Genomic DNA, 23,832 nt, shown 5'->3' with positions numbered 1-23,832 from the left:
TGAATCTGAGGTATTTTTTGTGTGATGGGTGGAGTGGAATGTGGAAGTAAGCATCCTTGAGGTCCAAGGTTGCGAGGAAGTCCCCCTGAGTGAGTAACGGAAGAACTTGCTGCAGCGTTAGCATGTGGAAGTGTTCTGAGAGAATGTATTGGTTTAGGGGCCGGAGGTCGAGAATAGGCCTGAGGGACCCGTCCTTTTTTGGGATTAAAAAGTACAGGGAGTACACTCCTGTGCCTTCTTCCTCCACTGGCACGAGCTCTATAGCGCCCTTTTGCAGCATGACAAGAACCTCCTGCTGCAATAAGTGCAAATGCTCTGTGGACATAGGACGGTGTTTTGGTGGTATGTTGGGTGGAGTGGATGTGAGCTCCAAACAATAACCGAACTGGATAAGTTTCCTGACCCACCTGTCTGTGGTGATGGATTTCCAGACTGGCAGGAACTGCTGGAGTCTCCCCCCGACAGGTGTGGAATGTTCGGGGGGCAGTGACAGGGCGTCACTGTTTGTTGGAGGCGGAGGAACGGGAGTTGTTGTTGCCCCTGCCTCTGCCCTTGGCGTTGTTGCCTCGATAACCTCCTCTACTTTGTTTGGGGTAAGAGGATTGCGCCCCACCTTTATTGAATTGTGTTTGCTGGGACATTTGGCCTCTGGAAACACCCCTATTGCCTGAGCGACGAAAAGTGCTCCCCTGAAACTGTTGGGATTGGAGAGCTCCCATGGACTTCGCAGTCTCGGTATCCTTTTTTTTTTTTCCAAGGTGGTATCCACCTCAGGACCAAATAATCTGTCAGGGTTAACTGGCTGGTTGAGGATGGTAGTTTGGATCTCAGGCTTAAATCCGGAGATTCTGAGCCATGCCTGACGTCTTAACATCACACTGGTGTTAATCGCCCTGGCTGCAGTGTCCGCAACGTCTAGTGCACACTTAATTGAAGCGTTGGAGATGAGCTTCCCTTCCTGGATAAGCATCTCCGCAGCCTCCTTATATTGGTCTGGGAGATGTTGCAACAGGGTCTCTAGTGTGTCGTAGTGTGCCCTGTTGTACCGAGCCAAGAGTGCCTGCGTGTTAGAGATATGCCAGATATTGGCCGCCTGAGCTGCTACTCTCTTTCCCGATGCTTCCAGCACTTTGGACTCTTTGTCCGGGGGAGGAGCTTCACCAGTGGTCTGCGAATTCGCCCTTTTGCGGGCATTAGAAACGACCAGGAAGTCCAATGGCAACTGGCCCTTGATGTAGGTGGGATCGCCAGGTGCCGGTCGGTATTTTTTCTCAATTCTAGGGTTGACCACCCTTGTCCGTGTGGGCTCTTTGAAGATGTCCGCAGCATGTTTGAGGACCCCTTTCAGCATTGGGAGGGTTTTCACAGTCTTTTCAGCTGTTGAAAAAGTGTCAAAGAGGAAGTCCACCTCCACAGGGTCAGCATACAGTTCAACGTCGTGGTTCTTTGCCGCCCTCTCAATCAAGGCATTGAATGCCGCAGAATCCTCAGTGGGAGAGGTCTTGACATTGTATATCTGAGGATCAAGGGCGGGTTGCTGATCCCCCTGGTCTCCTGTGTCCACCCATGCGTCCTGTTGTTCATCAGGATCTGTGTGGGCCGGGAAGTTGTATTCCTCGTCCTGATCCCCAGCATCCTCGGCATCCGAATAAGTTGGCGAGGGTGTGGCAACTCTCTGCGTCCGAGGAGCCAGTGGTTCGACCAAGACCGGTGAATCCGAAGCAGGCTTTTTGCGCTTTAGAGGAATGGTGTATGACTCCAAAGGCGTTGTCGCAGTAATTTTCCGTTTGTAAAGTGTAAGCTTCCCTGTGTCAGCATCGATGAAACGCTCCGACTGTTCCTCCATTAATGGTGGTCGATGCTTCATGCCCCCAGCCGGGAGAGTAGGCTTCGACCCTGCAGCACTTTGCAAGTTCGCTTCGGGCGCCGCCCGTGGTGCGAAGGCCTTCGGTGCCACCTTCGGCGGCAACGTGAAGAGGATTGGCGTCGATGACTTGGAGGTGGGGACCGACTGCTTCGGTGCGGAAGGTGCTTTGGGGTCTTCCGCTGAAGCCTTGTCCCTGATATGCTTCAGGGAGTCCGAGACCTGCTTCGTGAAGGAAGCGGACGGCTTCGTCGACACGACAGACGATCTTGGTCCACCAACGTGTGAAGACTCGAGCGTCGATGACTTGGGCTGTTCGGGCCGAGGCTTGATCGTGTCGGCGTCCTGGGTAACTGCTTTTGGGGCCCAAGTCTTTGGCTCAATGCCCTTGCTGGTCTTCGGCTCGACGCCTTTTGTGGCCCTCGGCTGGACGCCTTTGCCTGGCTCCGGCTCGACGCCCGTTCTGGACTTCGGCTCGACGCCCTTGCTCGACTGTGGCTCGACGCCCTTCTTGGACTTCTGCTCGACGCCCTTGGTCTGCTTTTGCTGGACGGATTTCACCGACTTCGCCGGGTCGACAGGCTTCTTCGGCCTGGGTTGTTCCGACACCTCGGAAGACGAGGGTGTCGACGGTGGAGCAGATGGTTTCGGTTTCGAAGGCGCCTGAACCACTTTTGGTAGTGTGGACAACGAAGGTTTCACTTTCGGTTTCGTTTTTGGTAATGGCGGCTCCGTCGAAGTGTCCGTAGCCGGGCAGGGAGGCAGGGCCGTGGATTTTGGTAGAAGGTCTTGGGTAAGGCCGATTGGCGATCCCTCGACCTGAGCCTTTGTAAGTGTTCGAACGGGGCATAGCTCTTCCTCTGAGCTATCTTCCATGGCCCCATAGGCCTCATCGCCGTCTCCTACCTCGTCGACGACTTCTTGTACGTGTAGGCCTTCGACATCCACTTGATAGTCGTAGTCGATTCCTTCCGCTGGAGGTGAAATCTGCAGCTGAACATCGTGTTCGTCTGCTTCTTCGCTGTCAAAGATGTCCACTGGTGCCGGGGCCGACTGCCGGGCCTCCATGCGCGCCACGCACCGAAGCCGAATCGTCCTTTTCGAGCGAAACCGTGAACAAGCCATACAGTTGGCTTCATCGTGGTCCGGCGACAGGCACTTGTTGCACACCGGGTGGACGTCGATGTGTGGCTACTTCGATCCGCACACGGGACACTTCTTGAACGGGCTCCGTTCCATGTCGCGTTGTCGAGGGTCTTGCTGCGCCGACTGGGCCTCGAGCACCAAAGAGTCACGCGACTCCCTGGATGTCAAACTCGGGAGGCGAGTCTGAACAGAACCGGGCACCGAACGCAAACAATACCGACAATACGAGAAAAAGGCCTTTTGGCCTCGAGAAAGTGTATTGTCGATTCCGAACTGGAGAGAACGATAGTACATCCGAACCCAATGGCGGAAAAAAACAATCTGGGGATGGAGTCGATGCCCATGCGCACTGTAGTCCAGGGGAGGAGCCACCTATCTCGTGATACTTCGAAGACTCTTCCAGGACAACAATGTGCAATCATCCGGACCCAACACTAGGCGGCGATCTATGCTATAGATATGAATTCAGCAGCCCACATGCCTCGAACCTTAAGTTTATCCCCTTACAAACCTGAGTTTACCAATCACCACTATAATCATTTTACAGAGAAATGGCAGAATACATTTCCACTCACCAGTCTTATAAGTTGCCGATCCAGCCATCTGAGAACATCGGGTCCTTCTTCAGTCTCAGCCCTATATACTGCCAGCCTAGCCATAAGGACGGCAGCAGCCTCTTGGTCAAAAGAAGCAGCAATGTTCTGGATCTGTGACTGTGCATCTGCCCAACTAAAAAAATAAATAGTTATGGTTAGAACTGCATTTATTAAAGCCTGTGTGAATAAATGCAAGATGTGATTTTAAACAAACACCATGAAACTAAACAAATAGGCTTACCGGAAGAGCGTCTCAAAGTGAATGATTTTTGCTACATGTGTGTACAATATTTAAAACATCCCCAACATCTTAAAGGGAGATGCAAAAGTTACTCACCCGCAAGCTTAGATATCCAATCGTTATGACATTATTAAATACGAAATATGTATGCTTATCTTTGGGAAAGTAACATTTAAAAGAAGATTTAAAAGCAAATGCGTATCGAAAGTTAACATTTTCACAAAGTATAGCTCAAAGAGATCGTCCTTACTATTCATAAGAGGATAGGAGGATTGGTAGTGGATAAAATATAAGTATGCCAGCTGTAGACCTATAGTACCATTAGTACAATCCAATTTTGCCAAAAAGATTTTGAACCCTAACAGGGAACATGGAAAATTCCTTTGACCCTGAGGCTCTGGTGGAGTCCCATTTTTTAAGTTTCTATGCGATAACTATATTAGGAATGGGTAAAAATAGTAAACCCACCACTGCCCACCCAATGACTAGACAACTAGCGGCAACGACTCAACCACTCCCGAGCCTTGCAGCTATTGAGAAAATGCTCCAAAAAACAATAGGGGTAGTGGCATCAGCCATAGAAAATACTGAAAGGAGGCTCTCGATTACCCCTGTTATGCCCCCCCTTATGCCTCTGGGGGATTGCTCTGAAGTTACAGCCAACTCCGCTGAATTCGCGTCATTCCTTATTCCCTCCTTTTCTGACCTACCTTGTGCTCAAATTGTGCCTGACGTGAATGTTTCAATAGAGGTTGTTCCGTCCCCACCTCCTCTTGCATGTAAAAAGGCTCACAAACCTCGTGCTAGAACCAAAAAGTCGAAACCTGTTAAAAATTTGGCTAAAAGAATTGCATCTACACCTGATCCTGTACAGTCTGATCCTGGTCCCCTATCCTCTACCATAGGACCTCCCGTCTGGGCTACCCATTTATTAATTGATTTCCAGACCCATATGGAACAGCTTATCAATACCCACTTCAAATCTTTGTCTACTAGGATTGATAGACTAGTTTCACTGATAAACAACAAAGGTCTAGGGAGAGCACAGCCAACCTCCTCAATGGGGAATCCCGCTACTATAGGGGTTTCAGGAGTAACTAAGCCTGCTACTAAGGGCTCAATCCAAGGTGCTAGTATATGTCCAGACGTCCCTACACATGATTTGGCCCCTCTAAACATGCTGAAATCTACCCCAGCCCCCATTGGCCCTGGTCTAACCATTTGTCCTAATTTGCCTCTAGCCGTTTCCGGTTCGAAAGCGTGTGGCTTTCTTTCCACCTAAAAAATTCCCGGAATTCAGAGCACAGAGTCGGGTAGGTACCAACACAACCCTCCCCTGAAAATCTGGTGAAAATGGACCTTTACAATCTCCTCCTCGCCCCCAGTTACCCCTTGAAGCATCGCCTTATGTGGTGGTGCTCACGGGAGTACCCCCTCTGGCCAGTGAAAGAAGGGAAACTTTCCCTGAGTTAAAGAATAAAGTCATCTTCTGGCTAAGTAGACATAGACCCTTAACAGGAGCTGGCCAGGGGAAGATTTTATTTGCGCGAAGAGTCAGCTGGCTGGGGACTAGACCCAAAGACATCTGTGGTGATTGTGTAATTGTCAACTTTAGGGACCCTAGAGTAGCTGGACACATATTAGCTAAGGGAGGGTCTTCTGATGCGGGCACTATTAACACCTGTCACCTTGGGTATTTTTATCTTCGAACCTTTGTATCGGGTAGGTCAGAACCATCCTATTTCTCTCACGGCGGTCATGAATTCGATTAGAACATCCCAGTGGGTAACCGATATAGTGCATTGAGCAATTTAGATTGACTACTACCATCACCGCACCCAGACGGAACGGTTCCGAATCGGCTTGGGAGCCATGTTGTGGAGGGTTTGAGCATAGAGGGGGGGTCCCCCGAGCAGGCTTTTAGAACTACAACCACAACCACATCCTCATCTTCCCAAAACTTTGGCTCTACAGGAGGTGTAACAGAGTTGGACAGTTTCATACATATAGCACCTCCATCTTCTATTGTGTTCCAACTCACTGAGGACTCCCCAGCCCAAGTGGTGCTACGTAGACCACTAATTGGGTCTTGGAATATAGCAGGGATGGGGCCTAAGCTGCACAATCCGGAGTGGGGAGAGCTGACGGATAGTTACGATATATGTCTGTTCCAAGAGACTTGGTTGTTGTCTGCTCCAGTTAGGGTAGGATATGCGTCCTTTCATACACCGGCTGTGCAGGGACCTAGGGGAGGGGTTATGTACTTGGGTTGCTTCGCACCTAGGTTGTTCAGCTAAGATAATAGATTCTCATTGCCCGGACATCCTATGCATTGTACTTCATTTTCTGGATGGGTTGTCGCTGGCAGTGATTAACATCTATTTACGTCCCCAACCGCACCAGTTGGGTTTATCAATTCTGGATGCCCTAGAGGTCCTCCTTCACTCCTTCCCTTCGTCATATCATAAAATCATTGGCGCCGATCTTAATTGTCATTTTGAACCACTCTTGGGGATCCCCTCGGTAATCTCGGATAAGGACGAAAACTGGCTGATCCCGGACTGTACAATATACCCGGAAATGCGCTTATTGCCCCTGGCCCTTGTGATCAACAAGTTGGTTGTTTCACACTCTCTCAGGGCATGTAATGGCAGACTTCTCCCAGATGTTCCGGGCTCAAGTATCTTTAATAGACCAGGGAAAAGCACGACTATAGTTTATATCCTGGTAAATGTAGAATTCTGGGCCAGATTGAGAGCTTTCTCTATCATCCCAAGGGTCGACAGTGACCACAATTTACTGTCTTTAGAATTACTAAACACTTTGGGTCACCGTAAGGAACTGGGGGGAGCTGAGACTACCATTAACTCGAACTTGGTTATATCGGCAGGTGGTAGACGAATCAGGTGGGCAAAGATCGCGCTAGCGCCTGATAAGCTAGCGGAGCTATATCGCCATGTTTCACGCTCTTTAATAGAGGTTTCTCACCTCTTGAGCTCCAATTGCGATCCCCCCATCTCCACCTTCAGGGCTTGCAGTGTATCCATAGCAAGCTTCTCTGTTCCCTGGCCGGTTACTTTTATAACACCGATACTAAGAAGCCAAGGGTAAATAAGCGTGATCATTGGTTTAACAAAAGCTGTAGGCTGGCTAAAAATACCCTGATAAGGGAGGTAAAATCAGGATCCCAGTCAAGCATCAGAAATGCGAGGGAAATATATAAAAGTTTGATTAAGGAGGCCAGGTCTGAGTGGGAGGCCTCAAGGTGGGAAAGTATCAAAGCAGCCCTAGAAGCTCGTGATTATAGGTCGTTTTGGAACCTTGTTCGAGTTGGGTCGGCTGAAGGAACATCTGCCATCATTCCTAACCTTAGTGAAGAGGTTTGGCTAGATCACTTCAAACCCCTCTATTCACTCAGCAATTCCGAATCCCGAGTAGATCTAGCGACCCAAATAAGTACTCTGGATCCTGTGCACCCGGAGGTCTTGGACCTTGTTTGCCCACCCTGCACCCTCCTTGAAGTTCAGGCAGCCCTCAGAAGTCTGACGCTGGGGAAAGCGCCGGGTCTTGATAGGATCCCTGGTGACCTATATCGAAGTGAACAAAAGGTTTGGGCCCCCTATATTTGGGTTTATTTTAACGCTATTCTACAGGGTTTGGAGATCCCCCCAACCTGGCTGGGCGCCGAAAAAATTCCCATCCACAAAAAAGCTTCCCCTCTCAACCCGGCAAACTACCGCCCCATTAGTTTGATCGATGTCCTCCAGAAATTATTTGCCCGCTTCCTTTTAACCAGGATGCAGAGTTGGATGGACGAACATCACATCCTAACCTCCCTTCAAGCGGGCTTTCGTGCAAAGGTTTCCACCATTGACCTACTGTTTAGATTACAGTTGGTCTACTGGAAGACTGTTTCTATTGGGGCAGGTAGCCTGTACTTGATTTTTGTGGACCTCCGGTCCGCATTTGATCTGGTCCAAAGGAATAAGCTCTGGGCAATATTGTTGGAGATGGGTGCCCCGGCCTACCTGTGCCATCTATTTAAACGTATGCACCAAGGTACATACGCAAGGGTGAGATATGGGAGAAGTGGGGAGCTCTCGGCTCCGTTCCCGGTGGAAAAGGGAGTGAGGCAGGGGTGCGTCTTGGCCCCCACGCTCTTCTCCCTCTTCCTCAACGGGTTGGTAGACCACCTACTGGGAGCAAGAGACCTGGACTCTCCAAGCTTAGCGGGGCGCAAGATACCTGCCCTAATGTTCGCTGATGACACCCTTTTACTGTCAAAATCATCTACGGGCATACAGCGTACATTAGAGGCATTCTGCTCCTTCTGAAGACTGAGGAACTTGGAGATTAACCTCTCTAAAACCAAGTTCATGGTTTATAACTTCAAACTAGCCAACTGCCCTCACCCCCACATGGATGGAACGGTGTTGGAAGGAGTGTCTACCTTAGATTATTTGGGGGTTACACTAAACGACAGAATGGATTGGAGGTCTCATATGGCCATGGCCAACCTGAAGCTGGCCCAATCATCTGGCATTATCCTAAAGGTTTTTAACGACACCTCTTTTAAATTGTTGGGTCCGCCCATGGAAATTTATATAGCCCAGGTAAGAGGGGGAGCACTTTATGGTGCAGATTAATGGGGTCATGTCAGTGCTGCCTCCCTATCACTCACTGAGAATAGTTTTATCAGGCGTCTTCTGAGACTCCCTATGAGTACCCCCCTGACCCCCCTTCGGCTGGGTTTAGGTTTGGTTCCTATCCAGGAGATTGTCTCAAATCGTCCTCTCCTGTATTAGAGACGTCTATGGTCAACCCCTGAGCTCTTGAGCTAAAGGGAGGACCTGGGGGATCTTTTGTCCAGGGGGAGCTCGGGGAAAATTCCTTGGTTAAACCACATCAAGCATCTTTGCTACGCTCTAGGTAGGGGGGGACATGTGGTCGTCCCCCGAGAAGACTGTGCCCTGTATTCCAAGAAATCATTGAGTGTGGCTCTCAAGCGCTACCGAATGGAACTCATAATGATATACTCTTCCATGGGTAGGCTGACTAACACATTTCTGGATATCAAGGCCCACCCTCACTTTGAGAAATGTTTGGATGATATCCAGCCTCCCCTGGCTAAGAAACTATGTATCCAGTTTAGACATGGTTCATTGCCTCTTAGGGGCGGAACACATAAGTGGTCAAATGCCCTATATACCGCGAGTTCCTGCCCAGGGTGTGCGAGTAGCAGAGAAACAGATCTCCACGTTCTGCTCTTGTGCCCCTTCTACACCAAGCGAAACATCACCACCCCCTTTTGTACGACTTTTGGCCGCCATAAGTGTGGCAGGGTATGCTCAGACGTGAGTCCCTTGCTCACTTTGCCACTGGATTCAAGCAAGCCGGGCTGAAGACGGCTGGAATGCCAGAAACCGGTCCTCGGAAGCTTGTTTCCGGTCCAGGGAAGACATGGCTTGGCAGTTCGGGCTGGACTGTTCCCATGAGGCACAGGGTCAGACTGATTTGCATATAGCCATGTCTGAACTGGGGTGGCAGAGTGGGCTAAAGAACGGTGATGGATTAAACCCAGATCTTTTGACTGGGTGTGAGTGTTTGATTGATTCAGATGCTCTGTCCATCACCACCCCCTTTTGTACGGCCTTCAACAACAAGGCAAGAGCAAAATGGCTCATTCAACTTTGTAAGTCCAGGGGCCTTAGGGACTACAGGGAGGTATTCCGAATCCTTAAATATGATACCACCCCCCGATAGTGTTTGCAACTGCTAGATTTCTTTTGTCCATGTGGTACTCGAGGTGTGCAAAATTAAAAACTGAATGTCCACAAATCACCATTCCTGCGGTAGTATAAACATTGTAACGAATGTGGTTCCTTATATGCACTATGGCCAGGGCTTGTTCACTGGGACCGCTAGTTCTTTTTTAATGTAGTCAATCAAATTTCATGATTCTCTTATAACTACTTTATGAATTTTCTGCGTGCTAGGACCGTAATGTACGATCTTTTAAACATCCTCAATTTCTAGTTGGAATTGTGTATTTTTTATCTGTAATTATGTATGGTATTTTACCGATAATAAAAGCTTTTTGACTGACTTACTGATATTAGGAATGAAATACCATACATAAGTGGACAAATAGACCATTGACAGACGTTGGGGAGCAAGGAAAGATACAATCATCTTTAAGCTTCTATTTGAGAGTGAGTTTATAAGAGTCCTCTATTATATGGATGGTTAGAACATTTTGTCATTTTATTGTTCATATCTCCTATGGTTTCACAGGGTAAATATTAGTGCAAACAAAACATGTACCATCAAAGGCCTCATCCCAGGCGGTGCCCGTCATGCTAAGATGTTTCTGAGACAACACAATGGTATCAATTTAACACAATCCCAATGTCCCATCCACCCCAAACTCTTACTCACTCTTCGTTACTGTGCTCTGGCCTGGGTGGTTCCAACCTTTCTGGAAGCCCTGTCCAATGAGCGCCACCCACCGTGCGAATGTCACCTCTGTGGCCGGCAGGCACAGTAGTCGCAGATGCCTGGCCCACAGGGTAAGTACCGCCAGGAACGGGCTCCTAGTGCCTAATCAATGTGCAGCCCCCATTTGGTGTTCAGGGGAAAGGACAGGGTTTTGTGGAGCCCCAAAATAACTAGGCCAGGGAGCATGAGCGCTGCCTATCAAGATGGTTTCTAACTAAGTCTGTCAAGACTGGGTCCCGCTACCGGGTTAATTTCGGGCATGTCCCCAAGAGGTGCAGGAGTGTACCTCTGGGTCCACATTCCTGCCAACAGTGCTCATTACGGGGGGATGTCTCCTGTTCATCAAGCGGGCATAAGGTACCAATATGTGATTTAGTGACTGTTACCAGGCTTGATGTGTTGTGCCCTATAGTATATTTCTTGTAATTATTTATGAGTTTGGGTACGTCCCGGTTCTTGTTCCCATCACCTCTGCCTTGGTATTTTCTCTTCTGTGTGGGGTTGTGCCAGGACGTGTATAAATCGGTGATCATACACATATCTCTACCCTTGGTCAGGAGACATTTTCCGTATGGTGTGAGCAACATCTGTGCACCGTTCCAGATGTCGGGTGTGTCTGTCACACAGTGTTGAATTTGGAGGTAATGGAGGCATTCTGATTCAGGGAGGCCGCAGGCGGATTTCTGTTGTTCAAATGACAGGGCCTTTGGCGTCAAAAAAGTTCCCATTGGACCTACAGCTGACATGCGGCCATGCGGAAAAGGCCCGGGGAGAAGTCCTCGTTACCCAGTATGGGCAACAGTGGCGGGGGAAGAGCATCAGAGCTTTCTGGGGGCCACTCTATCCCAATCAGACAGCATGGCCCAGGTGGCCAGGAAAGAGTACAGGCTCCATGCTCTTTGATTCCGAAGCAGCCAGAGTATTTTTCCAGAGGTGACCCCTCCACTCCCCCCACCCACCCACTATCACACAGTTCATAAAGCACCAATGCTTTTTGACTTCTGAAATTCTATTCTACCAGGCAACGGAGCCAAGCTGCCGATAGTAGTGAGTGAGGCTAGAAACACCCAAACCTCCGTTCGCTGTGGGGAGGTGCACAGGGTGGCGTTTGTCCTCCCAGACAAAGTGATTGAGTTCTGCCTGTAGCAATTTGAACATGCCCACGAGCGAGGTCAATGGTAGGGTCTGGAATAGGGATAGGGGCCTGGGGAGTGTAGTCATTTATAGAGTCACTAGTATCCCATGCCAGGAGAGGCAGTACTGTCTCCAATAGGCAGGTCCGGCTTGACCTGGTGGAGTAAATCGTGGTACTGGATTGTCACTGTTTACTGTGGGAGCGATCTACATCCAGAGGTATGAGATGGAGCAGTCGGCTCCTGTATATGGGATACAGGAGATAGATTAACAGCCTGTGACTTTTTGAGATTGCTGTGAAAGCCATTCGCCTTTCTAAACTGCTTCAACTCTTTTAGAAATGGCGATAGTGAACGTAGGTAGTTGTTGAGCACTACAAAAACATAATGTGTAGCAAGCCTATGCAAACGTTCTTTTCATTTCTAATTTCGGTAAAATTCAAGTAGACTCTGTACAAATCCCCAAAAACACAATATATAATAAATGAGCACAGATTGCCTTCCACGCTCCACCAAGACAGATACGCTGCAGTTTCTCTGGAGATCCTCACGGACTCCCTGAGATCTCCGTTGTGTTGATACCACTGCCTGCGGAGGCACCACTGGAGTGCCCTCATGTGCCAGCGTGCATGGTTTACCAACAGAATGCAAGAAGCCATCAGACCGAGCAGGCGAAGGACCTTCAGGACTGGAACGACTGCTCCATTGTAAAATAAAGGAATCATTTCCTGTATGTCGTGAATCCTTTGAGGAGGAGGGAATGCACGACACACAGTTGTGTCCAGTACCGCACCTATGAACAGGTTGCGCTGGGAGGGCACCAGGTGAGATTTGGGTACATTTATCGAAAAACCCAACCTGTGCAACAACTGAGTTGTCTCTTGCAGATGATGGAGCACTATCTCTGGAGATTCTGCCTTGATCAGCCAATCGTCCAGATACTGAAATACAGGTATTCCCGATCTTCTGAGATGTGCTGCCACCACAGCCATCACCTTGGTAAAGACTCGAGGCGCAGTAGTAAGACCAAATGGAAGGACCGCAAACTGGTAGTGTTGCGACCCAACCGTGAAACGGAGATACTTTCTGTGCGACTTCAGGATTGGGATATGAAAATACGCATCCTGCAAGTCGATCAACACCATCCAGTCTTCTTCCAGCAGCGCTTGAAGAACCTGCGCAAGGGTGAGCATCTTGAACTTCTCCTGCTACAGGTAAAAGTTCAAGATTCTGAGATCCAAGATGGGACGGAGCCTGCCATGCTTCTTGGGGATCAGGAAATACCGGGAGTAGCATCCCTGACCTCTCTCCTGCTCTGGGACCACCTCTATCACACCCTTTCTGAACAGAGCCAGGACTTCTTCCTGCAGGAGCAACAGATGGTCCTCCAAACAAAAACCCTGGCAAAGATGGTAATTGGGGGGAAATTCCCAAAAGGGAAGAGCATACCCATTCTCCACGAGATTGAGAACCCAAAGATCTGAAGTTATCAATTCCCAATCTCGTAGAAAATGGGTAAGGCGGCCCCCCACTGGGCCCATATGATCCAGAATGGCGGATCTAGGGCTGCTTTGCTGCGGTGGTAGGGGGCTGGGAAGGGGAAGAGGAGGAGGAGGAGGCTTGACGACCTCTAGGACGAGCTCGTTGTCTTCCTCTGTATGACTTGTACAGCGTATTTTGCTGCTGTTGTGGCTGCTGCTGCGATGTTTTATAGGAAGACCTGCCAAATCCTCTGAAGCGCCTTCCAGTAGTACCCCTGGTCTGAAGTCCCTAAGATTTCGCCGTGGCCCTGCTGTCCTTGAAACGTTCTAAGGCAGCGTCAGCCTTCTTGCCAAACAATCCTGAACCGTCAAATGGCAAGTTCATCAAAGCAGACTGAACATCTGCAGGGAAATTTGACGATTTTAGTCATGCAGCTCTCCTAGTGGCCACCGAAGAGCCCATGACTCTCGCCACCGAATCAGCCGTGTCCAGCCCACTCTGAATCACTTGTCTCGCAGCAGCTTGAGTGTCCGAAATTACCTCCTGAAAGTCCTTTCTATCCACCTCAGGAATTTTTGGCACCAACTGCTTCACGGAATCCATCAAGGCATGGATGTACCGCCCCATCAGACAAGTTGCGTTAGTAGATTTTAATGCCATACTGGCTGAGACCTTCTTGGCAGCCTGATCTTGCTTCCTGGACTCTTTTTCCCCAGGAACCTGCGGAAAAGCACCCGCAGACTTCTTAGAACAGGCAGCCTGCACAACTAGACTCTCAGGCAGGGGGTGTGTTGACGAAAAGTCCGGGTCACTAGGTGCAACCCTGTACCTCCTCGCCACAGCCCTTAAAACCGCAGGAGCTGTCAAAGGCTTCTTCCAGACTTCATAGATGGGTTCAGCTAAAGCATCATTAAATGGCAGCATTGGCTCAATAACTGAAGATGGCGAGTGAAGGACCTCAGTAAGAATATTAGACATACTCAACAGTGGGCAGAGTAATATTCAACAAGCCTGCCGCCTTTTTAAAGTCCACTGGCTTCTCTCAGGTCATCAAAAGGATCATCAGAATCCTGTAACTCTCCTTTCTCCACGTCAGCATACTGATACTGTTCTTCCTACAGAAGTCTCTGGGCTTCATGCCGCGACCGCACCCTCATAAACGAAGTCGACGGATCCGGAACCGACTCCGCTGGGGTCGGAGCCAGCGTCGAACCCGAAGTCGGGCGAGGAAGTTTCACCCGAGGTCGAACAGGATCCTGCATCAAAGACGTGGGCACCGGCGTCGATGGAATCGGCATCGAAGGCTTCGGCGTCGAAGGCCTCGGCGCGCCGGAAAATGCCACTGCGGTGCTAGAGCCGGCATGAAAGGCATGAAGGGCGCAGGAGCATAAGCCTGGGGAACGCCCAAATTATACGCCATAGGACCCGTGGGACCAACAGGTGCACCAGAGGGGTACATTGCCCTGGAGTAAACCCCAAACATGGCATTCAGGAACTGGGATGGATCCTGACCTGGAGCCGGAAAGGCTGGATAAGGGCCTCCAGGTTGCTCTCGAGGAGGCGGAGTCGTCACAACGTCGATCTCCTCCTGGGCTGCGGTACCGGGGTCGACGAACCCGCGGGCACCGGAACCTCCCCTTAACCAACCTCCTCCACCTCACCTTCATCCTCCTGACCAGAAGGATTAGACAGATCCGGAGAAGGGTTCGCCTGCTGCTTCGGTGATCCTGGCGAATACGCACGCAAAGCCTCACCATCAGAGTCCTGTACTTCCGACGCCTCCGCTTCCTTACGAAGAAGCCTCACTTGCGACTTCGGCCTCAAACTCGAGTCCTTCCCCGAGTGATGACGTGACTCATGGCTCCTCTTCTTGTGCTTCTTCCTCGAGGACTTTGAAGCATGTGCAGATGACGACTCCGAACGCGACCTCGATCAAGACCTCGACCTTGTCCGCCGAGCCTGAGTCTTCGAAGCCTTCTTATCTTTTTTATTTTTCAGCTTCGCAACGAGGAGCTTTGTCTCCCTCTCCCGAAGGGCCTTCGGAGTCATCTTCTTGCAAGATGGGCAATCCTCGACGTCATGGTCTTAGCTCAGGCACCAGACGCAGCATTCATGCGGGTCAGTTATGGACATAATCTTGCCACATTCTACGCAAGCCTTAAAACCAGTCTTCTTCGAAGACATCTCGAAAGAAGACGAAGATACAGTGAAAATAACCACAGAGTAACAAAGTTACTACGAAAGCTACTGTGCGATCCCAGAAAACCGTTAGCGTCGACGACGTGGAAAAAAGGGAACTGATGTCATCACGCCGGCGTGGGCCTATTATGGTGTCGGTGACGTCAGCGGAGTCGCGCGCGAAGCCGTGCCTCTGTGACGTCGTTCCACGTCGGCGCGAAGCTACAAAAAGAATTTCCGAATGCTGCTGACGCAGGGGGATATTCACAAGGTGAGAAATCCACTGGCAGATGTATCTATCAGAAGGAATGGCCACCCCCATCTTAGTGGAGTTAGAGGTTAAATGTTGGTGTTGATAATAGCGTGATCTCAGCCTATGCCAGTCTTAGGGTATCAAATGTGTCTCCTGGAGGAGGTAGATGTCTCCCTGACCTTCCTCCAAGAAGGATAGTACTACCCTCTGCTTAACAGGGCTGTTAAGTTCTCGTACATTGAGGCAAAGTATCTTCAAATCAGAGTGGGTAGGGGTGGTAATGGGTGTATTCTACTACCTGCTTGCCGGTATGAGCTTGAGGGTCAGGGCTGAAAGTGGTTGTGTCTTAGCACACAGGAGACTAAAGGGGCCCCAGCCCATGTGCATCTACCTAGGATAGAGTGAGTACTAATCCCTTGTGATCCCTCGACGAGAACATAAACATGTAAATAACAAAATAGTCCAGTGAACACTATTTCTAACTCCGGTGTACCCATAGATGTCTCCGAGGTGGGGAAATTCACATTAAGCTTTTCAGTGCTGAACTCTGGCTCCCCCACCACCCCTGCTTTTGGTGCAGGAAAAGAGGATCAGCGATGGTGCAGGGCCCCATAAACAGTGTCAGTCTCGGACTAGACTTAGCTTAAGTCTTGACATTTCGGGTCACTGTGACTCCTCTGTAGGTGCTCTCTAAGCATTGAGATACATCTCTGTGACCACAAAGTGATTAGTAGGGCCAGAGGTGTACATCTTATACTCTTCTTGTACTTTGGCACGTGGCAGGCCTCAGGTTTTATTAAACTCTTGCCAACGTGTTACTCTTCATGTAAATATGCTAGTTCCTTTATGCCCAACAAATCTGAATATACACTGCACAGCTACACCATGTGACAGGCAGCTGCTACTGGATTGGCACATTGTGGAGAACATGCCTTGAACCTATAGTTAGTAAAAAATCTGTGAGTGAACACAAAGACTGGTCATTGGTTTCACCAGCCAGGAAACCTGCCTTATTGCTATGTGCATCAAGAACAGCAGGAACCCTATTTGTTTACTACCACAGAGTAGAAAGAGGAGACTATGTGCCTGTCAAGCTAAAAATATGGATTTAACCAACTAATCTTCAGAAGGAGCTTTATAGAAGGTAGGAGAGTGTGTTTCGAGTGTCATGTCAGTAATCTTCTATACTTAAAAATGCTCTTAGCTTATCCAGTGAAAGAAGACCCTCATAAAAAAATATCCTTGCACGTGCTGTAACCGAAGGTTGTAACATACAAAGCTAATTATTAACCTGGAACAATAGCTTCCAGCTTAAAACTATTCTTGATAAACTGGATGTGCATTAGTTCTCTATTTAGTGACTGGATTCTTAATTGGGTTTAGATAACTTAGCTTTTGCTTTGTCAGTCAATGACAGCACCTACCACCTGCTAGATCTCTGCAGTGGCTGTTAGGCAACACGTCAGTATTACAGAAGGAAAGCAACTTGTTCTTCTGATAGAGACTTCTAACCACAGATTCCTCACACGTAGAATAGATAATAATAGATAATAAAGCAGTACCTATTTGTAGGATTATCTGTGAATGAACTCAAATCAGAAAGTCCTGTAGCACAAAGTTGGTAAAATGTCCCTCTCAGCAAACCGGACTGTTCAGACATTAGTGCTTTGTGAACGTATGGAGTGATGCTCATGTAACTGCCTGGCAGATGTCAGGACAGGAACTCCGCATGCCAACGCAGTGGTAGCAGCTTTGGCCCTGGTGTAATGAGCCGGCAGACCTTAAGGCAGCTAATTTGAGGGAAAAGTGTAACAGAATTTAATGCAGAGGTCGATCCAGCAGGAGGTGATACTTTTCTGCATGGCTTTGCCTTTTATTCGTTCCAGTGAACCCCACAAAGCGTTGATCATCCACCCAGTATTTTCTAGTATGTATGATGTAAAAGCTTAGTGCTCTTTTGGAGTCCAAGCAGTGGAGTCTCTCCTCCTCCATACAGGGATGAGGAGAGGAGAAGAATGCCCGGTAAAGTGATATGTTGACCGGCATTGAACAGCCTCGCAACTTTCAGCAAGGATGCTCACTTCTGCATAGCCAGTTTACTGGGAAAGAAGGTGGTGTAGGGTGGGTTGACACAGCTGTGAAGCGGCTCAAAAGGAGTTCACATTAAGTATGTGAGGACCAAGTTAAGGTCCCACTGTGGCACGACAAAGGAAAAGAGAGGAAACAGGTGTTGTAAACCTTTCATTAAATGCATCACAATGAGTGATTTAAATATGAGGGCTGGTATGGCAACTTTAAAAAAGGCCAAAAGAGCTATAAACTACCGCTTAAATGTGTCCAAATCAAGACCTTGTCAGGCAAGGGACAAAACAAACAAATCATCAGATAACTTTGCCTGGATCCGATCAATTTGTCGTGTGCCGCTCCAATCCGCAAACTTGTCCCAATGACCGGCGAACACAGTTTTGTCGAGGAAAGCCTGGCTGCAATGATGACATCAAGCAGATCCAGAGGAAGGTCAAATATGTTTAGACGTTGCTGCTAAATCTCCAAGCATGAGGGCGGAGATGCAAGAGCACGGGTTCGGTTGTATGACGATCCATCGTGAACTATCATTTCTCGCGCGTTCCCATCGCGCCATTTACATCGCAACGGTGCTTACATCGCTATAGTTTGCTAATGCGGGTATATTATTGGACAGCGTGTCACATCGCAGCGGTTACATCGCGGAATGTGACAATGTGATGTTTGTGCCAGGTGTTTAGGGATTATTTCCCGTTTCCCGTTAGGAACACCTCGAATGAAGAAGTCTGAGAGAAGAAGACTGTTGCCATTAATTAAGAGAAGTAAGGCGCCTGGCTCTGGGACCAATGATCTACCAGCCAGGATGCTTAAATTAAATCATATTCAGCAATCCAGTCTATTAATGCTTCAATACGTAGTGCTGTTTCAACGACGTTTGACATGGTTAAGCATCAGTTGCCGTTATGGCGTCTGGATGGCTTTGGTATTAAGTGTATTTCTAACAAAGGAGGGAGGGAGAGAAAACGAGTGGATTCAGTCTCCCCAAGTATAGTACAAAAACAAAGTGGAATCCACTGGGGCTGTTTGAGATGGTCCCTACTATGGTGGGGAACACTCAGTGTTGTTTGAATACCCCTCACACACCAACAGGCCCCTTGGTGTCATGCTTCATCATCGGGGTCTTCGCACCCCTCTACGGAATGCGGCGTGCTGCGACCTACGGCTACGTGGGAGCACTTTTAATTGGACTATGTATGGATGTGTGTGGGGTAAAGGACGTATGTGAGTGGTGAGTTTAAAGTGGGTGAGGGTTAAAAAATACCTGGCTCGTGGGGTAGGAAAAAAAATAATCTTTATTCAGCCCCCGGCTGGTATTGTTAAAAGGGGTGCAGAGAGAGGTTTGTAAGTGTATAGTTAAGTACACCAACCTCGTTTGTGCGTCGTCTACATGAACATGTTTCGGAGTTCAAAGCCTCCTTCTTCAGGACGGGAATTTGCACATAGACCCACCTTACTCACATGTATTCATATGTCAAAGTGTATTATACAAAAAAATGGAAAAAGTGAACTAAAGGTGTAATGTACCTAGTCACTGAATCATTAACGTAGTCTTTATTGCCCAGTCGGCAAGTGAAGAAGACTCAATGTATAAGGGTAGGATACCTCATGAGCCTTTTGCTGATGATCATCGGAGCCGCGTTGAAGGGAGGAGGTCGAAATACGTCCAGATAACCATCAATCCATTGTGCCTGATGAAACCCTCCTAAAAAACGCAAAATGGATGGTTGCAACGATATTAAGTGAAACGATGCAAAAACAGAAATTCTGCTGCATGTTATGCAACGTCGGGTATGGAGTTATGATTTTTGGATTCCAGGGATGAGCCAAAAACCTACCCCAGTGCATATTGTAAAAAAAGTGTAGGGGTAAAAATGGACTGAAGACTTACATTAGGAGATCAAATAAATACGACTGTGGGTGGGCCCGTCTCTACCTGAACATGACTGGAACAGGCCCTATCCTATTTCACCAGCCCATTGGGGGTCTTGTGTAATGGGCAAATAGAAAGATGTTGCACTGGCGGAATCTTCTTCTGAGAATGAGGGCCCACCAGTGAAGTCTGCCCCAGGTAAGTGCTCTATTCTCTCATAATTTTCTTCAGTGGTGGGGGGCACTCACTGTGGAAATTGTTACTGTGGAAAAGGAATTAGCCATGCAGGCCAATGTTAACCGCCTGATCTCTTCTTGGTCCTCAACCTCCCCATCAGATTATGCTGCCCCAGCTGCGGCTGTGGATATCCAGGAGAAGGGTTTGGTTCTTATTCCTCCCTCGGGCGTTGGAAGCACTACTCTGACCCAGGTACTTGTGCTCCAATCCCCGCTAATATACCGGCTAGTCATGAACATCTCCCCCAGGAACCAGCACCTTTATCTGCTAAAAGGAAATAAGTGAAAGGGTGGGTCCAAGACTGAAACATTCTAAACCCCCATTCTCGCAGGATTGAGCGCACGTTTACATGGATCATGAGGGTAATCATAGCAGGCAGGTTAAGCTACAGGTGCTTCGGGATAATTTTTACCTGAAAATTGAGACTCTAGTTAAAAGCCTTCTGGTACCTATTGTAACTTGTCTAGGACATAACGATGCATCCATCCACCCCCACCCAGCACCCATCCATGCATCCATCCACCCCCCACCCAGCACCCATCCATGCATCCATCCACCCATACACCCATCCTTTCATCCCCCAGCACCCATCCACACTTTTATCCATCCATTCATCCATGCATCGATCCAGCCCCCACCCAGCATCCATGCATGCATCCACCCACCCCCCACCCAGCACCCATACATGCATCCATCCACCCATACACCCATCCATCCAGACAGCCATCCATTCATCCATTCTTCGATCCATTCATCCATCCCCCAGCCCCCATCCATGCATCCATCCAGCCCCCCACCCAGCACCCATCCATGCATCCATCCACCCCCCACCCAGCACCCATACATGCATCCATCCACCCATACACCCACCCACCCATCCAGACAGACATCCATTCATCCATTGCCATCCATTCTTCTGTCCATCCATCCCCCAGCACCCATCCATGCATCCATCCATCCCCCACCCAGCACCCATACATGCATCCATCCACCCATACACCCATCCATCCATCCAGACAGCCATTCATCCGCCATCCATCTATCCCCCAGCACCCATCCATGCATCCATCCACCCATACACCCATTCATTCATCCATCCGCCATCCATTCTTCCATCCATCCATCCCCCAGCATCCATCCATGCATCCATCCACCCCGCACCCAGCACCCATACATGCATCCATCCACCCATACACCTATCCATGCATCCATCCATCCATCCAGACAGCCATCCATTCATCCATCCGCCATCCATTCATCCATCCCCCAGCACCCATACATGCATCCATCCATCCATCCATCCAGCCCCCATACATGCATCCATCCATTATTCATTCATGCATCCATCCACCCACCCACCCACTCACCACACACACACCCACCCATCCAGCACTCAAACATGGACCATTCATGTATTCATCCATTTATATAAAATAATAACTACAAAGCCGCTGCATTTTTTAATGGCATGTAAATGTAAATGTAAATGTTTGTATTTTATATAGCGCACTTCTACCCGGAGGCCTCGTAGCGCTGTATTCATACCGCTGCGGAACCCATCCTGGCTTTCCTATGAAATGTCCACTCCTGGGCACTCCCAAGGTGAAGCCAGGCATCCACAGCGCTGCTGGGGCCGTTGTGGAGATTAAGCAAGCTATTGCCCAGAGTCACAGAGTGGGACCCATGATTAGACTAGGCACCGAGGCGAGAATTATCAGGTCCGGGGAAATTGAGCCCAAGACCCGCCGAGGCGGGAATCGAACCCTGGTCCCGGGCCAGACCTCTGCATCAGGGTCTGCCGCTCTAACCATTGAGCCACACTTCTCACTTGTGACAGACTGTGACTTTTTTTAAATGTTTTTACAAGCTTCTTTTATTAGATTCAGCGGAGCTTGTTACGATCATTTTCACAAGCCTCTTTTATTAGAATCAGCGGAGCTTTGCCGAAGTTTCATGTGACAGACTGTGACTTTTTTTATTGGCAAGCCTCTTTTACTACAATCAGCCCTGTCGTTTGTACAAGGAATAGCGAAGCTTTGCCGAAGTTTGCCATTAACACAGCGTTGTAATATGCCATTAACATTGCATGCGTTGAAATTGCATGCGATGTTAATGACATCGCGCCGTCGTAGCATGCGTCAAAGTCAAAGTCGCGGTGCTATCGCTATGACCCCGATGCGATGGGTGTTTCCCTGCAGACCCCTGCACAGCAGATCTTTCCGGAGGAGACGCCTCATCCGAGGGTAGATCCTCATGCTCGGGACTTCTGGATACCTTACTCTCTGTACCCAATCTGGAGCCACTAGGATGGCTTGGGCCCGGTTGGTCTTGATCATGTTGAGAATTTGGAGTAGAAGAGGAGGCGGCGGGAAGTTATGCAGGGTCCGAGATCGACTCTAAGTAGAATAAGTCTCCTTCCACGAGATGCCTGGAAAACTCCTCAGCACAGAACTGCTGATATTGCACGTTCTCTGCAGTGGTTAACAGATTGAGTCAAGCTTCTCTTCATTCGCAGAAAAACCTTGCGCCACACCACGGGGTGTAACTGCTACTTGTGATTCGCTAGGCATCGATGACAGAGCTCGTCCGTCTTGACATTTAAAGATCCTGCCAGGGGTTTTACCACCCGGAAAATCCCTTGATGGTCCAGCTATTTCAATGGGTGCAAGGCTTCCTGGGCCAGGGTACATGATCGCACCCTACCCCCAAGCACCTGTACCAACCTCCTCTTGATGGATGGAAGGAAGACTTTCAACACTAAGCAGATAGCACTCACTCCAGAAGGTTAATATGGAGTTGGGACTTGGCTGGAGAACAGGGTCCCCAACCTACAAGTGACGCATCAGTCACCACTGTCATGGGTTGAGTAGGGAGAGGGGCTGTCGCTAACCCAAGAAGCAAGGTCCAGTATCTCCCCACTGCAGTTCTTTTGCAGTCTCCTCCAAAATATGGACAGAGAGGTCTCATTGATGATGAGCCCCCTGAGACTTCTGATTCCACTGCAAAGTCCACATTTGCCACCTGACATGCTTCCCCAGCAGGATGCAGGCAGCCAACAGCCCCTGTACACTCACAGTCAACCTCACTGAAATCCAGGACTGAGGCTAAAAGATCAGAATCCCAGCTTGAATGTCCTGGACTGTCTTACCAGGGGCAAAGGAACGAAATTGAACCGTGTCTAGATGGCTCTGATGAAGGGGAGCGTCTGAAGAAGTCAGGTGTGACTTCCGCATGTTGATAGTGAACACCAAATATGACAGGAGGTTCGCTGTAGTCTGGAGGGGGTTGAGGACTGCCTGAGTTGAGCCCGGCTTTAACAGCCAATCATCGAGTTAGGGGAAACCTGGAACTCCAAAGGTGTGCTGCCTCTCCGCCATCACTTTGGTTTCACCAGTGACCCTCGGGTGTTTACAAAAGTGAAGCACAGCAAACTGAAAATGATCCTCACCCACCACAAACTGCAGGTAGCGCAGATATGCCAGCAGGACGGTAATATAGAAATTGGCGCCCTGCAGGTCCAACAGAAGCAATCTCTGAGAAGGGCAAAAAAGCAGACATTTGGAAGTAACTCGGGACCTGAAGGAAGAGGTGCCGCTTCCAGCTTTTACCCACCTAAACTATATAAACTGTCAAATTCCCAGAATATTCAAAAGTAGGGAGAGCTGGCATTACCAAGTCTCCAGCAATCCCAGACGTTTACCTATGATGAGGGGATCGCAGTACTCACTATTCGATGTTTCAGCCCCTTTATCTAGGCCAGGATATTAATGAAGGAGTTTAATTATTTCACCGACACTCCCTGATATTTAACAGGATGTAAATGGATTGCCCAGACGTGGCCTGTCGATTTGCACTTGCCTTGCTCAGGATTTCTAAGAGGTAGGCCAAATGGAGGTCTATAAGTTAGTTGTGAAGGTTCCAGCAATGGAAATTAAAGCATGTGCTTTAGGTAAGGTGCTTGGTGATACCAATAATACCTGATTACTACATGGTGGGATACCTTCAGATTCAGCTGCTAGAGCCACCCCCAACAGGGGAAATAAAGTTGTGTTTAAACTTTTTTATTTTTAGTGTTTTCTAACAAAACAGACAACATAACGTGCATGCTCTTGACCCGTACCTTGCGTGAGCCCTGTGCACTCCACTGCTGAGCACATCCCCTCTCCCTACAATACACTACAATGGTAGTCTTATACAGAGGCAGTCACTAGGTAAATTGGCGCATAGCGCAATCACCCAGTTCGTCCGA

General features: G+C 48.9%; 1 protein-coding gene across 4 annotated transcripts in view; it reads right to left on the bottom strand.

Annotated features, from left to right (window-relative positions):
• SEC23A (SEC23 homolog A, COPII component) overlaps positions 1 to 23,832 on the bottom strand; it is an 891,592-nt gene that overhangs the window by 311,993 nt on the left and 555,767 nt on the right. For all 4 annotated transcript variants that reach the window (XM_078659766.1, XM_078659768.1, XM_078659769.1 and 1 more), the window contains one exon: positions 3,586 to 3,739. In XM_078659766.1, coding sequence (XP_078515892.1) covers positions 3,586 to 3,739 — 154 coding nt within the window. The remainder of the gene's footprint in view (positions 1 to 3,585; positions 3,740 to 23,832) is intronic.

This window comes from Lissotriton helveticus, chromosome 9 (genome assembly GCF_964261635.1).
Source record: "Lissotriton helveticus chromosome 9, aLisHel1.1, whole genome shotgun sequence".
Lineage (NCBI taxonomy): Eukaryota > Metazoa > Chordata > Amphibia > Caudata > Salamandridae > Lissotriton > Lissotriton helveticus.
This window is presented reverse-complemented; position numbering and strand designations above follow the sequence as displayed.